At 41.8% G+C, this 16,295-nt stretch overlaps 1 protein-coding gene across 1 annotated transcript in view; it reads left to right on the forward strand.

The window, feature by feature from the left end:
• NOX5 (NADPH oxidase 5) overlaps window positions 1-16,295 on the forward strand; it is a 110,794-nt gene that overhangs the window by 38,947 nt on the left and 55,552 nt on the right. Inside the window, 1 exon segment of the mRNA XM_038580823.1 lies at window positions 10,862-11,005. Within this exon segment, the coding sequence (XP_038436751.1) occupies window positions 10,893-11,005 (113 nt within the window). The 5' untranslated portion in view covers window positions 10,862-10,892.

Consider the following 16,295-nt stretch of genomic DNA (forward strand, 5'->3'; position numbering starts at 1 on the left):
TTACATTTTCGGGTCTTACATTCAGATCTTTAATCATTGCGAGTTGATTTTTTATGTATGGTGTAAGATAGGGATCAAATTCCATTCTTTTGTATGTGGATGTTCCCAGTTTTCCCAACACTATACTTTTCCCCATTGTGTATTTTTTGGCACATGTGTTGAAAATTAATTGACCATATATGAATGGGTTTATTTCTGGGCTCTTTATTCTGTTCCATTGACCTATATGTCTGATTTTATGCCAATAACATACTATTTTGATCACTATAGCTTTATTTTTAAAAAATATTTTATTTATTTATTCATGAAATACCCAGAGAGAGAGAGAGAGAGAGGCAGAGACACAGGCAGAGGGAGAAGCAGGCTCCATGCAAGGAGCCCAACGTGGGACTCAATCCCTGGACTCCAGGATCATGCCCTGGGCCAAAGGCAGGCGCTAAACCACGGAGCCACCCAGAGATCCCTGATTAGTATAGCTTTAAAATGTAGTTTGAAATCAGGAAGTGTGACACCTACAGCTTTGCTTTTCTTGGTCAAGATTTTTTTTATTTATAGACTCTTATCATTCCACATGAATTTTAGAATTATTTTTTCTCTTTCTGTGAAAAATATTTTATTTTTTTTAAGATTTTATTTATTTATTCATGAGACACACACACACAGAGGCAGAGACACAGGCAGAGGGAGAAGCAGGCTTCCCTGTGGGGAGCCTGATGTGGGACTCAATCCTGGGACCTCGGGATCATGACCTGAGCCCAAGGCAGATGCTCAACCACTGAGCCACCCAGGTGCCCCAATATCATTTTAATTTTGATAGAGATTGCATTAAATCTGTATATTGCTTTGGGACTATGGATGTTTTAACAATACTAGTTTTTTCCAATCCATCAGCATGAAACATTTTTAAATTTATTTGTATCAGATTATAGATTATAGATCTTTCACCAAGGTTTACATTTATCTTGAATATTTTATTCTTTTTTTTAAGATTTTATTTATTTATTCACGAGAGACACAGAGAAAGGCAGAGACATAGGCAGAGGGAGAAGCAGGCTCCCTACTGGGAGCCTAATGTGGGACTCAATCCCCAGACCTGGATCACACCCTGAGCTAAAAGCAGATGCTCAACCACTGAGCCACCATAGGTGCCTATATAGAAGATCATGTCATCTGCAAAAAGAGATAATTTTCCATTTCCTTTCTGATTTTGATGCCTATTATTTAATTTTTCTTGCCTGATTGCTCTGGCTAAGACTTCCAGCACTGTATTGAATAAAAGTATTGAGCACAGGGCAGCTCTGTCTTGTTCCTGATCTTAAGGATTAAGTTTTTCACTATTTAGTATGACGTTACCTGTGGGTTTGTCATATACCACCTTTATTATGTTCAGGTAACCTTTTCAAAAACCAGCTCTTAATTTTTTTGGCTTTTCTATTGTTTTCTAGTCTCTGTTTCATTTATTTCTACTTTAATCTCTGTTATTTCTTTCCTAATATCTTTAGGATTAGTTTGTTCTTTTTCTAGTTTCTTAAGGTATAAAATTAGGTTATTTATATGGAGTCATTCTTGTTTCTTAATGTAGGCATTTATTATTATAAACTTCCCTCTTAGAACTTCTCATAAAAGTAAGCATTCCAAAATACACATAAGACAAAATAATTTAAATTTTATTAATCAGGACAGCCCGGGTGGCTCAGCGGTTTAATGCTGCCTTCAGCCCAGGACGTGATCCTGGAGACCTGGGATTGAGTCCCATGTCGGGCTCCCTGCATGGAGACTGCTTCTCCCTCTGCCTGTGTCTCTGCCTCTCTCTCTCTCTCTCTGTGTCTCTCATGAATAAATAAATAAAATCTTTAAAAAATTTTTTTATTAATCAGATATTTTAATATGCAGGCAGAAATGTTATTCAAATAATTTTACCTAAGCAAAGCCTTAAAAGAAACTTCTTTATTAACATCTTTTCAATGCAAATTGTGAGGTTTAAAATAACTTTAATTTTGCTTTTTAATTGTATAAGAATACATATTAATTATTGGAAATTGAAACTGTAAATAAGCCAACAAAATAAAAACCAGTAGGATTCTTTTGAACCATTAACATGTACAAGTAATACATATTCTTAGAGGTAATACATTTTTCTTGTATTTCTTATAAGTAATACATGTGTTTTATATTCTTATTTGTATTGAGCAAATAGATTAAGTGAATCAAAAATTAAAATTTGGTAAAAAAAAAAAAATAGGGACACCTGGGTGGCTCGGTGGTTGAGCATCTGCCCTTGGCTCAGGATGTGATCCCCGGGGTCATGGAATTGAGTCCCACATTGGGCTCTCTACAGGGAGCCTGCTTCTCCCTCTCCCTGTGTCTCTGCCTCTTTCTGTGTCTCTCATGAATAAATAAATAAAATCTTTAAAAAAAATTTTATTGAGACTTTTTTGTAGCCTAACATATGGTTTATTTTAGTAATTTTTTATGTGCACTTAAGAAGAATATGTATTTTGCTCTTGTTCGTTGGAATGTCCTTTTTTTTTTCCTAAGATTTTATTTATTTTTTCATGAGAGACGCAGAGAGAGAGAGGCAGAGACATAGGCAGAAGGAGAAGCAGGTTTCATACAGGAAGCCTAACGTGGGACTCAGTCCTGGGACCCCAGGATCACACCTTGAGCCAAAGGCAGATACTCAACCGCTGAACCACCCAGGCATCCCGGGTGGAATGTCCTATATAAATGTCTGCTAGGTCTAGTTTGCTTACGATGTTGTCCAATTATCTAAATATTTAAAATATAAAAATATTTGTAGATCAAGTTTTAAGAAGTCAAATGTGTCCTCCTACCTCAAAAAAATACAACAATATAGAAGGTTGGCATTTAGAATTTTCTAAAAATTCTAAAACTGGAATTCTACTCTGGAGTATGGCGGCCCCTGCTCCATGGGTAAAGGCCTACAAGAACAGGTCTAAGGGCAGTAGTGGCCACTGTTGTGGTCAGGCTTCATTTAGACAATTTAAGAGACTATTATAATACTACTTCTCATACCCCTACCCAGGGCTTAAGCCACAACATTAAGTCCTGAATCTTGAGTAAGTGCATTCAGGTCAATAAACCCAGCTACTTCTGGGGTATAAGGACAGAGGTGGAGGGGGGTTCTCTGGTCACATGCCCATTGTCATATTTCCTTCACCATAAAATGGGTACCTTAGTACCAGTTTCACAATCACTTGATAGGCCATGGTTACAGATTCACTTCAGGACCTCTTTTCCAAACAAAAAGCTGTGTTCTGCTGCAGAGGGCGTGCCTTTGCTCCAACTCTATGTCTGTATTATAGGTTCCTTATCAAGGCTTGCCAGAGACTCCTCATAGTGTATTTATCTACCATGCATATCTCTAGTGCCTTGGAGAGTCTGCGTCTTATGGTCTAAATGTTAGCACTGCTCACAGCCTGGATCTGTAATAGAGCCCTTTCTTATTTTGAGCCTCACTCAAAATTGATAACTTATGAGTTACCCAATAAGTGAATTGAAGCAATGTTTTCAAATAAAGTTTCTGTTGTCTGCAAAATCCAGAGACCCATCAGATGCTGTGTCTCTTTCTTAAAGATAAGGGGTAATAGGTACAAAAAAATTGATCTTATGGAAGGATGAACTGGCATGACCAGACTATTCATTAATATGACAGGCTTCCAACTTTTGGTAGGGTTTACCTCCTACCCTCTGGCACATTACCATAGAACTTTCCACTTTTTGTTCACTGAATCTGATTAACATGATGTTTTATCAATATAGTGGACCAGCACTATATACCATGAAATGTGGACTATCGTGTGACAGAGAACAGAAGCATTAATATAGCATTGGAGCAAGACAATGAATGTGTACTTCTGTCCTTTCCATGTAACTATTATCCTCATTTCCTCTTTTTTGCTGATGGAGATTGAAAATACTGCATTTGCCAAAACACCCATCACATACTAAGTATTAAATATGTTGTAGCAAACCAGTAACACTTGGCACAGTAGCTATAATTAAAACTACCACTTGGTTGAGTTTTTGGTAGTCCACTACTTAATGCTACAATCTGTCTGGTCTCTGCAGGGGCCATAAAAGTGCATTGAATGGGGGATATGATGGGGATTACTACCCAGCATCCTTTAAGTTTTTGAGAGTGACTCACTTAGCCAATGCATAAAAACCCATTATTTCTACTGATTTGCCATCTTGGTTGTTGGGGGAGGGTGCTAATTTAGGAGCTTTTACTTGCCCTTCCCATATAATGATTCAAATACTACAGGTCAGGAAGATAATGCAAGGATTAGGAGCTGCTAAGGAAATCTGTCTCAATGCACTCAAGGATAGTGAAATAACCAGAGGGTATTGTATGGACCCTTTGGAACAACTGCAAAACAACAACAAAAATAGAACAAAGAATCAATCTACCACCTGGCATCCTAAATCCCCACTCTAACCAAGAGCCATGATGAAAGGCCAGGACTAGGATGAGCAAGTGAAACACTTTGGTGCAGATTTTAATGAAACACTCTCGAATGCATTGTATGACCTTCACTTGCATGACCCTAAGAATGTATACCTCCTTGCATGCTGTACCCAGGCATCTTACTTGCTTCACCTTAGTCCTGGCCTTCTGTGATGGCCTCACTCCAAGTATAGAGCTCTTGCATATCCCAGTACTTCCCCTCCCTCTTCTACTCTCCTCCCTCTTATACCTCCTACCAACTCACCACACAGGAGAATCTTAGTAATTATGAAGCTTCAGCATACCAGGGATTACAACCACACTACTTACTACCAGCAATGAGATGCTTGCTGCCATCTGACTCAATGGCCCAGTTTCAGAATCTCATCCCAAGGGGACTCCTTTCTAGGGCCATTCCCGGCACCAGTTATGTTCCTTTGGCGTCTCTGAGAGAGCAGAGTTTATGACAAAGATGTAGATACAGGAAGTTTATTTGTAAGGTGATCCAAGAAAGCAGGTATAAAGAAATTTGGGGGGAAAGACAGGAAATGCAAGAGTATTTCTGAGATGGTAGCTCTGTGAGCAACTGGAATTTAATAATCCTGGGGGCCCTCTGACAAATTGTGAGGTATATGCCTCAGGATTGTCCCTCCAGAAGAAAGGTGGAAGTCTTCTATTATTCCTATCTCCCAAGTGTGGAGGGTAGCTCTCTTATAGATCCAAGCTGTGTGTTCCTTGTAAACTGAGCACATCCTCCTGGTTTAGTTGAAAGCCCTGAGGCCGAAAGGGTGGTGAGGACTAGGCAGGTATGGGAGGCTGAAATCAGAGACAGGCTGAGAGAATGTGGCAGGAGAGCCCTTCTGATCTCTACCATGCCACCTCAGTGATAATATGGGCATTTTTAATACCACTGTGTGCTATGGATTGCCTGCTTCTGCATTTCTCCCAGACAAGGAGTATATCCTTATGTCCCTCAAATATGTGAGCAATCCAACCCTTGAATCCCATTCTGAGGGTCTATTTGAGGGGGGGGGGGCATATTCCATACTATTTAGGGAATCAGATGGTGCTCTCAAGTGAGGTAATTCAAGGACAGTTAATAAACTTTTTCAAAGGTATGGGCAGGCATATCATAATGAAGAATATAGTGTCCCATGGCAAGAAACAGCAGGAACACCATTATTTCCCTCAGTCCACAGGCAGAGGAGAAGGAGAATTATCAGAACCTGGAGACAGAGTGTGCTGTGTGGGGATAGGTACTAATAGGAGCCGGGACCTTGGTTAGTAATACAATCAAGTAAAAGGTGGTCTGTTTTTCATTGTCACCACACAAGAGCAATTGTAAACATCGTGAGTGGTAAAATGCATCAAGCTCCACCATGACAGCCTGGCCATCTTGCCTCTATCCACATAAGCCACGCAGGCAATGGCTTGAGCCCCCAATCTGAGTCTTGAAAGAAAGTAAAGCTCAGTACCTGGACAAGGCCTGGGTTAGGTGGGCATTTGGTCCTCAGTAAGTGAGTGGTGAGTCCACCCACCCACCCACCCTCCCACATGGGGACTTCCTCTCCCACGACTCAGGGCTTTGTCTTCTTTGTGTTCTCTCTTCCTGCTCCTCTGTTCACTCAGCTCAAACCAGCCCGGGCATTCCCCTCTTGTTCCTAAATCCTTTCCAGACCCACCTCCCTTATCCTTGCCCTCTTGCTTACAAATCCTTAACAGAGCTTTTACTTTTTCTACTGGAATCTTTCTGGTGTTTTGCTCTAGCAGTGCCATATCCACTGGTCAGTCTTATTTGGCAGTTCTTGGGCAGAGGGCACCGCCTGAGTGTGTAGCTGTCTGACCAACTTACTACCGTCTGAGGGTCTGTGTCTATCAACCTTTATTAAAAACATGCAGCCTCCCACCTCCTGGAGCATCCTATCACATTTCTTGTCTCCAGCCAAGATCTCACCCTTCAAAAGAACCTCATTCAATTTGACTTCCTATGTGACCTTATTTCATTCTATCACCATGATCCCAATTAATGGGATCTAATCCAAACTGCTGAAGGACTGAACCTACTGCTGGTGCCAAAAGCTGACACTCAGGGAGCTGCGGTGGGGCTTGTGCTGGGGACACCTTGGTAAGGTCCCTAGCTCTGCTCCCTAATGGTCACCCTTAGTAGTCCTGGGAAAGAGCTTGAGGAGTAGGGATCACCAGTGTCCCAGTTGGGAGACAAACTGTTCTGGTCTGCCTGGAATCAGGGGTTTTGTAGGATACATGACTTTTAATGCTAAACTAAGAAAGCCCTGGTCACTCTAGTCTGGGACAGCTCAAGAGACTGGAAGGGAATCCTTTCACTCCCTATTTGGTGCAAAGGCTCCTCCACTGATTTTGCTCAATAGGTGAGGGTGTAAGCAGGGGTTTTTGCCTGAGCTCAAGTGCTCTGTCCCTGTCCAGGTAAGTGGTGACAAGAGATAGGCCCAGGTAAATCCATGCTGGCCCTCGCATCCTGTCTGAGCATGTAGGGAAGGGAGACCCGTACACAGGGAGAACAGAGAAACAGCCATGTTTGTTTTCTCTGAGATGGCAAGGCTCCATCAAGATAAGAGAAACCCTGGAAATAATGATACAGTCCCTTACCAGGTAAGTTTGCTGTTGCCCAGTGATGCCTGTGTACGGGGTCCAGAAGAAGGTATAAAACAGACTTTTTCTTCAGGTGGACACTGTGGGGAAAGAATTTGGAAATGCATCCTAGACAATTTCCCTAGGCGCAGGCTGCTCCACTGCCACCATTCAAGACACAGAGGCACACACACATGGCCCCTCATCTCCTCCCCTCTTGCTGCTCCTGTTTCAGATTACAGCCCCCTCCTAGGCTACCAGATGCACAAAGGGGAGCCAAGACTTTTGGCTGATGGATTTCAGTCCTAACAGCCTCCTCTTGGTCTCACAGATGTCCTGATATCGCCATTTTATGATGGGGGGTGGAGGGATGCTGCATCTCCCCCTGAAGAGATGGGCTGAGGCATAGGTGTGGTACGTGTGTGCAGGCTGGAGGCCGCTTCTAATGTAAGTTAAAGCTTCCTTGAACAGTGAGGACTGACAGGAGGCCAAAGACAAAGCCACTCTTCTGTGCTGACAAGAGAGGACCTGTGCCCGCCCAGGCATGGGGCTTACTCGAAGACCAACATACAACACAGCATGGAGCTCTGGGGTCAGGCAGTTTCCAGTCCCAGCTGTGTCCCTTATGGTTTGTGGCACAGGTAAATGACTTGATCCCTGTGAACCTCAGTTTCTTCATCTGTGAAAAGGGGTGATCCAAGCAACTTCACAGAGCTGTCGTGGAAAGGCATACGATCACAGCTACGGGCATACACACATGGTCTAGTCAGTGCCATAGAAACATATTAGGCGTGCATCCATGCATTACCGCTGTCTCTGTATTTTCTGAATGTAATCTTTGACATCTGGGATCTTGCTGATCCTGTAGGAACCACCCCTCTCAGGGTGGGTGAGCTAATTCCTAGAGGTAGCAAATCACTCCCATGTGAGTGTACCTCTCAGATGAGATCAGACATATTCAGTTGGCATGGCCATAGTGTGACTGTACCTTTCGATGTAAACCAACCACTCTGGAGCCCACAACCCAACCATGTCCTCAACCACCTCAAACCAGTCTCCCAGAGGGCTCTTGAACTCTGGGATACTCTTCACCTCAGGGCCAGGTACCAGAGAACAAGGGATAGTCCCTAACCCCCCAAACCTGCTATAATTATTCAAATTAGCCCATCCTCAGCCTGCTTACCCTGCCTCACCCATCCTTGCCATGGAGATGACAATGAAGTCTCCTGCCCACAGCTTGCTCTCTTCCCTTCACCTCCTGACTGACCCTGGTGCTTACCCCTGTGGCCCTGAGAGCCCTGGCATGGGTCCCATTTCTGGGGATCTACAAGTCTCATTTTATTGCACTTTGCTTTATTATGCTTTGAGAATGTTGCTTTTTTTCTTTTTTTTCTTTTTCTTTCTTTTTTTAAGATTTTAATTTTATTTATTCATGAGAGACACAAAGAGAAAGGCAGAAACAGACAGAGGGAGAAGACTCCTCACAGGGAGCCTAATGTGGGACTCGATCCTGGGACCAGGATCACACCCTGAACTGAGAGCAGACATTCAACCTCTGAGCCACCCAGGAGTCCCTCTTTCTTTTTTCTTTTTTCTTTTTTCTTTTTCTTTTTCTTTTTTCTTTTTTTTTTTTACAGATTGAAGGTTTGTGGCAACCTTGCATGGAGCAAATCTATGTGCACCATTTTCCCAACAGCATTTACTCACTTCATGTCACGTTTTGGTAATTCTTGCAATACTTTATCATTTTTCATTACTATTATTGTATCTGTTATTGTCTGTGATCTGTGATCAGCGATCTTTGATGTTACCACTGAAATTATTTGGGGGACTCCACAAATCACACCCATATAAGATGGTAAACTTCATTGATAAATATTTTGTGTGTTCTGACTGCTTCTCAGACTGGTCATCCCCCCATGTCTCTCCCTGTCCTTGTGCTTCCCTACTCCTTGAGACACAACATTGAAATTAGGTCAATTAAAACTCTGCCATGGCTTCTAAGCGTTCAGGTGAAAGTCAGAGTTATGCGTCTCTTGTTTTATATCAAAGGGTAGAAATGATTAAGCTTGATAAGGAATACATGTTGAAGGCAGAGACAGGCCAAAAGCTAGACCTCTTGTGCCAAACAGCCAAGTGGTGAATGCAAAGGAAAAGTTCTTGAAGGAAATGAACAGTGCTACTCCAGTAAACACGCAAGTGATAAGAAAATGAAACCGACTTATAGCTGATATAGAGAAAGTGTGAGTGCTCTAGACAGAAGATCAAACCAACCACATTTCCTTGAGCCAAAGCCTAATCCAGAGTAAGGCTCTAACTCTCTTCAATTCTATGAAGGCTGAGAGGTGAGGAAGCTGCAGAAGAAAAATCTGAAGCTAGCGAAGGTTGGTTAAGGGAAAGAAATTGATGGATTTGAAGGGCCCTGGGGCAACCCCTGCCTAGAATTCCCCTTCCAGTGACCCATTTTCCAACTGTTCCCTACCCCCCATCTGTCAGTTGAGGTTTTATGTTACGAATAACTTTAGCAACACTTGATTAGACTATTAGGGTGTTCAAGATTGATGGAGAAGTTGAAAAGCCAGGGGCAGAGACTTCACACATCCAAGGGAAGCTGGTAGATAGGAGGACTAAATCTCACTTGGTCGTGGTGAATAATCCTTTTAATGTACTGTTGGATCCTATTGACTAGTATTTTGGTGGGTATTTTTGCTCCATGTTCATCAGGGATATGGGTCTATAATTCTACTTTTTGGTGGGGTCATTGTCTGGTTTTGGGATCAAGGTAATGCTGGCCTCATAGAAAGAGTTTGGAAGCTTTCCTTCTTTTTCTATTTTTGGGAATAGTTTGAGGAGAATAGATATTAACTCTTCTCTAAATGTTTGGTAAAATTCTCCTGGGAAGCCACCTGGCTCTGGACTCTTGATTGTTGGGAGATTTTTGATTACTGCTTCAATTTTCTTGCTGGTTATGGATCTGTTCAGGTTTTCTATTTCTCCCTGTTTCCGTTTTGGTAGTTTATATGTCTCTAGGAATGCATCCATTTCTTCCAGATTGCCTAACTTGTTGGCATATAGTTGCTCATAGGATCTTGTTTTGATTTGTATTTCTTGGTGTTAGTTGTAATCTCTCCTCTTTCTCTCTCTCTCTTTTAAAATATTTTATTTATTTATTCATGAGAGACACAGAGAGAGGCAGAGACAGAAGCAGAGGGAAAAGCAGGTTCCCTGCAGGGAACCCTATGTGGGACTCTATCCCAGGACCCTGGGATCATGTCCTGAGCCAAAGGAAGCCACTCAACCAACCACTGAGCCACCCAGGCGTCCTGATCTCTCTTCTTTCATTCATGATTGAAAGAGAAAAGAATTAGAATGGAAAGACTAAAGAATCATGGGGGAAAAACCCTGCTGGGGTTTTGCAGTTCTCAATGATCAGTAATCATTGGCTGGATGTTCTTGTTGATCTTCTGGGGGAGGGACCTGTTGCACTGATTCTCACACGTCTTTGCCTAGGTGAAATTGCACCACCCTCGCCAAGGGGCCAAGGCTAAGTGCTCTGCTTTGGATTGCTCTAGGTGGCTTTTGTTCCCTGAAAGCTTTTCATGGTACCTTTAGAGTTTGAGAGTGAAAATGGTGGTTCCCCCATCTCTAGCCACCGAGCTGAAAGCCCAGAGCCCCACTTCTCAGTGTACCCTCGGGGGGAAAAGCAGTCAATCACTTCTGTCTCCCTGGTCCTGGTCTGCACTCTGTGCTCACCCAGTCTGTGACTGAGCATTTCTGTTTCAGGCACGCTCAAGTCTCCAAGCCCTGCAGATTCATGTGGTGTGCACCTGCACCACTCCTGGAGGAGGAAAGAGGAGTCTCACTGCAGTTCAGCCACTTGCTGGGCTCCTGCTCAGACAGCGGTCACCCACCCTGCCGAGATTGGAGGTATATGGCAACCCCCCCGCTCCTGGGCTCACTCATTACAGTTGGCTTCCCCCCTCTGATGCCTGGGAGCTCTGCTGCACTCAGGCACCTCCAGTCTTCCTGTGACTCCAAAGATCCTGAACCACACTCTCCCACCTGGGATTTCCCCCACACTTGGCCATCTGAGCACCTTTCAGGCAGAGACATCCCTCATTGGAGCCGACTTCTAAAAGTTCCAATTTTGCCCTCCACTGCTATAACACTTTCTGGTAGCTGGCTGACAGAGGTTCCCTTCCCCTGTGGTTTATCTTCCCATAGAGTGCCTTGGATTCACTTCTCCGCACCTCCTAGCTTGCAGAAAGTGTTCACTTTTCTGTTTGTAGAGTTGCAGCTGTTCTTTTCTTAGATCTCTGGTTGAGTTTGCAGGTGTTCAGAATGATTTGATAGCTATCTAGCTGAATTCCTGGGACCAGACTAAACTAAGATCTAATCCTCCACCATCTTGGATTCACCTCTCCCATTTTATATATATATATATATATATATAGTGAAAGTTTCACCATCTTCATGCTGATTTAAATTATTTAAATATATATATGTGTATAATATATATATACCACTTTTTTATCCATTCATCAGTAGATGGACATTTGGGCTGTTTCCATAGTTTGGCTATTATAGATAATGCTGCTATAAACATCGGGGTGTATGTATCTCTTTGAATAACTATTTTTGTATTCTTCGGGTAAATACCTAGTAGTGTGATTTCTGGATCAGAGGGTAGTTCTGTTTTTAACTTTTTGAGGAACCTGCATACTGTCTCTCACAGTGGCTGCACCAGTTTGCATTCCCACCAACAGAATAAGAGGGTTCCCCTCTCTCCACATCCTTGCCAATACCTGTGTTGTTGATCTGACAGGTGTGATGTGATATTGTAGTTTTGATTTGCATTTCCCTGATGATAAGTGATTTTGAGCATCTTTTCATGTGTCTTCTTTGGAAAAACATCTATTCATGTCTTCTGCCCATGTTTTAATTGGATTATTCATTTGGGGGGGGGTGTTGAGTTTTATAAGTTCTTTATGTATTTTGGATATGTCACTTGCAAATATCTTCTCCCATTCCATAGGTTGCCTTTTAGTTCTGTTGATTGTTTCCTTTGGTTTACGGAAGCTTTTTGTTTTGAAGAAATCCAATACTTTATATTTGCCTTTGTTTCCCATGCCTCAGGAGACATATCAAAAAAAGTTGCTATGGCCAATGTCAGAGAAGTTACAAACTGTACTTTCTTCAAGGAGATTTCTGGTTTCAGGTCTCATATTTAGGTCCTTGATCCATTTTTTAAAGATTTTATTTATTTATTCATGAGAGACACAGAGAGACAAGCAGAGACACAGACAGAGGGAGAAGCAGGTTTCCTACAGAGAGTCCAATGTGGGACTCGATCCTGGAACTCTGGGATCATGTCCTGATGCTCAACCGCTAAGCCACCCAGGCATCCCCTTTAATCTATTTTGTTTTTTGTTTTTGTTTTTTTTAAAGATTTTAATTTATTTATTCATGAGAGAGAGAGAGAGAGAGAGGCAGAGACACAGGCAGAGGGAGAAGCAGGCTCCATGCACCGGGAGCCTGACGTGGGATTCGATCCCGGGTCTCCAGGATCGCGCCCTGGGCCAAAGGCAGGCGCTAAACCGCTGCGCCACCCAGGGATCCCTCTATTTTGAATTTATTTTTGTATATGGTATAAGAAAGTGGTTCAGTTTCATTCTTTTGCATGTAGTTGTTCAGTTTTCTCAGCATCATTTGTTGAAGAAACTGTCTTTATTGCATATTCTTTCCCGCTTTGTCAAAGATTAATTGACCATATAATTATGGGTTCATTTCTGGGCTTTCTATTCTGTTCCAATGATCTATGTGTCTATTATTATGCCAATACCATACTGTCCTGATCACTGCAGCCTTGAAATATAATTGGAAGTCTGGAATTGTGATGCCTCCAGCTTTACTTTTCTTTTTCAAGATTGCTTCAGCTATTTGGGGTCTTTCAAGTTTCCATACAAATTTAGGATTATTTGTTCTAGTTTTGCAAAAAAAATGCTATTGGTATTTTGATAGAATTTGCTTTAAATCTGTAGATTGCTTTGGGTAGTATAGGTATTTTAACAATATTTTTCCTCCAATCCATGAGCATGGAATGTCTTTCCATTTCTTTGTGACCTCTTCCATTTCTTTCATCCGTATTTTATAGTTTTCAGAGTTTGGATTTTTTACCTCTTTGGCTGAGGTTTATTCCTAGATACCTTATTATTTTTGTTGCAGTTGTGAATGGAATTGATTCCTTAATTTCTCTTTCTGCTGTTTCATCATTGGTGTATAGAAATACAACAGATTTCTGTACATAGATTTTGTACCCTGCCACTTTACTGAATTCATGTATCAGTTCTAACAATTTTTTGCTGGAGTATTTGGGTTTTCTACATAGAGTATCATGTCATCTGCAAATTGAAAGTTTCATCATCTTCATGCTGATTTAAATGCCTTTTGTTTCTTTTTGTTGTCTGATTGCTGAGGCTAGGACTTCCAGTACCATGTTAAATAACGATGGTGAGAGTGGACATCCTCGTCTTATTCCTCACCATAGGGGAAAAGCTCTTAGTTTTTCCCCAATGAGGATGGTATTAGATGTAGATTTTTTGTATATGGGCTTTATTATGTTGAGGTATGGTCCCTCTTCTCCTACTTTGCTTAAGGTTTTTTATCATGAGTGGGTGTTGTGCTTTGGCAAATGCTTTTTCTGCATCTACTGAAAGCAATATATGGTTCTTATCCTTTCTTTTATTAATGTAGTGTATCACATTGCTTGATTTGTGAATATTGAAACCAGGAATAAATCCCAGTTGATTAGGAGGAATGACTTTTTTTAATGTGTTGTTGGATTTGGTTTGCTAGTATTTTGTTTAGGATTTCTGCATCAATGTTCATCAGCGATATTGTCCTGTAGTTCTTTTTTTGTGTGTGTGGTGGTATCTGTCTGCTTTTGGTATCAGGGTATGGTGGCCTCATAGAATAAATTTGGAAGTTTCCTTCCTTTTCTATTTTTTGGAATAGTTTGAGGAAAATAGATATTGACTTTTATTTACATATTTGGTAGGATTCCCCGGGGAAGACATGTGGACCTGGACTTTTGTTTGTTGGGAGATTTTTGATTACTCATTCAATTTCTTTGCTTGTTTTCAGTCTGTTCAAGTTTTCTATTTCTTCCTGTTTTTGTTTGGCTAGGTGATATGTTTCTGGAAATTTATCTATTTCTTGTAAATTGTCCAATTTGTTAGCATATAATTTTTCATTATATACTCTTATTGTTTATATTTCTGTGATGTTGGCTGTTATTTCTTCTCTCTCATTTGTGAATTTGTTTATTTGGGTTGTTTCTCTTTTCTTTTTGATAAGTCTGGCTAGCAGATTATCAATTTTATTAGTTTTTTCAAAGAACCAGTAGCTGGTTTCATTGATCTGTTCTATCGGGTTTTTTTAGTTTCTATATTATTTATTTCTGCTCTAATCTTCATTATTTCACTACTTCTGCTGGATTTAGGCTTGATTTGTTGTTCTTTTTCTAACTCCTTTAGATGTAAAATTAAGTTGTTTATTTGAGATTTTCCCTGTTTCTTGAGGAAGGCCTGAATGCTACATGCATGCCTCTTAGAACTGCTTTGGCTGCATTTCACTGGTTTGGGATCATTGTGTTTCCATTTTCATTTGTTACCAGGTACTTTTTAATGTCTTTGATTTCCTGGGTGACTGATTCATTGTTTAGTAACATGTTATCTAACCTCTATGTACTTGTGTTCTTTCTGGATTTTTTCCTTGGTTGACTTCTAGTTTCAGTGTTGTAGTCAGAAACGGTACTTGGTATGATATCAATCTTCTTGACTTTGTTGAAGCCTGTTTGTGGCCTAGTATGTGATCTATTCTGAAGAATGTTCCATGTGCACTTGAAAAGAATGTGTATTCTGCTATTTTAGGATAGAATGTTCTGAATATATCTGTGAAGTTCATCTGGTTCAGTGTCTCATTCAAAGTGCCTGTTTCCCCGTAGACTTTCTCTCAGCAACTTTTCAAATCATCTTCCCTGATGGCCCCCTGGGAGGAGCTCACCGAGCCTCAGTCTGGGAGGGGTGCCCTCCATGATGACACCCAGACTTTAGAAGTGGCACTGAGACAAATAACAGCTGGAAATTGTTTAAGGATACTATTGCTCAAATGTATTCCACAGAAGCAGATGCTGAGATGTGAATTTGTAAGCAAATCATGTATTAAGCTCCCAGGGAATGCTGGTAAGGTGATTGAGAAGCAGAACAGGGAAGAGGGAAAGCCAAGTCAGAGCAGCCTCAGAAAAAGACCTCACCTGTCTCCTGAGAGTGCCACCCAACCCCACAGGGGCAGTCCACAGTTTAAGTGATACCACAGTATTAGTGACACCTGGGGCCAGGAAGCTGGGCCCTCATGATGCCCAGCCCATCACTCTCTGGGACAGTAGAAGGATGTTGGCTCCCAAGCAAGCCCTGCATTCTTGGCTTTAGCAGTTCTCCCAAAAGAGGTGAGTGTTCCACCTGTGGAATGTGGACAGGGGTAGAGAAATGATGAGAAGCAGTCTGCAGGGAGCACCAATGCTATCCACTATAAGCCAGTATCTCCTCAAATCCTAGGAAGCCCAGGGCTTGGTCGATAGAGACAGTGGAAAGGCAGCCTCATTTGGAGGCAAGTTGGGGCTTGGAGCCCAAAGATTCTGTTCTCATTATTCCATGAGTCTCTCTCTTGGCTGTATACTTCCAGTCCACAGAGCAAAGCAGGCCCCCCCTCACGTATCTGACAAATTCTTTTGCTCTTCATATAGAGACTTTCAGAAAAGTTGTTTTTCAAGAAGTGCAACATCTTCCATTTTAACTTGGCTAATGATTTCATCACACTACAACTATATTTTACTGGAAAGTAGGGTGTATCAGCCTAAGGGGCCTGCAGGGGGTGGGGGGAGTCTGCACGGAGATCGGCACTTAGGAGGAGAGTCAGCTACTGGCTCCACAGACAGGAGCCTGCACTGCCTAAACAGAACTGAATGTGGGGACTGGAAACATGTGGGATGTGTGATCGCTGGAGATTATTCAGTCCGTGGCCTTATTTTAGAGATGGGGAAACTGAGGCCCAGAAAGGCAAGCCCCCTGGCTTCTTCTGCTTACATTTTCTGAGCACATCTCTGTGCCAGGACTTGAACTAGAGCTAGGAATAGAGTAAAAGGGTGCAGGAAATTCCA

The sequence above is a fragment of the Canis lupus genome, chromosome 30 (genome assembly GCF_011100685.1).
Source record: "Canis lupus familiaris isolate Mischka breed German Shepherd chromosome 30, alternate assembly UU_Cfam_GSD_1.0, whole genome shotgun sequence".
Classification (NCBI taxonomy): domain Eukaryota; kingdom Metazoa; phylum Chordata; class Mammalia; order Carnivora; family Canidae; genus Canis; species Canis lupus.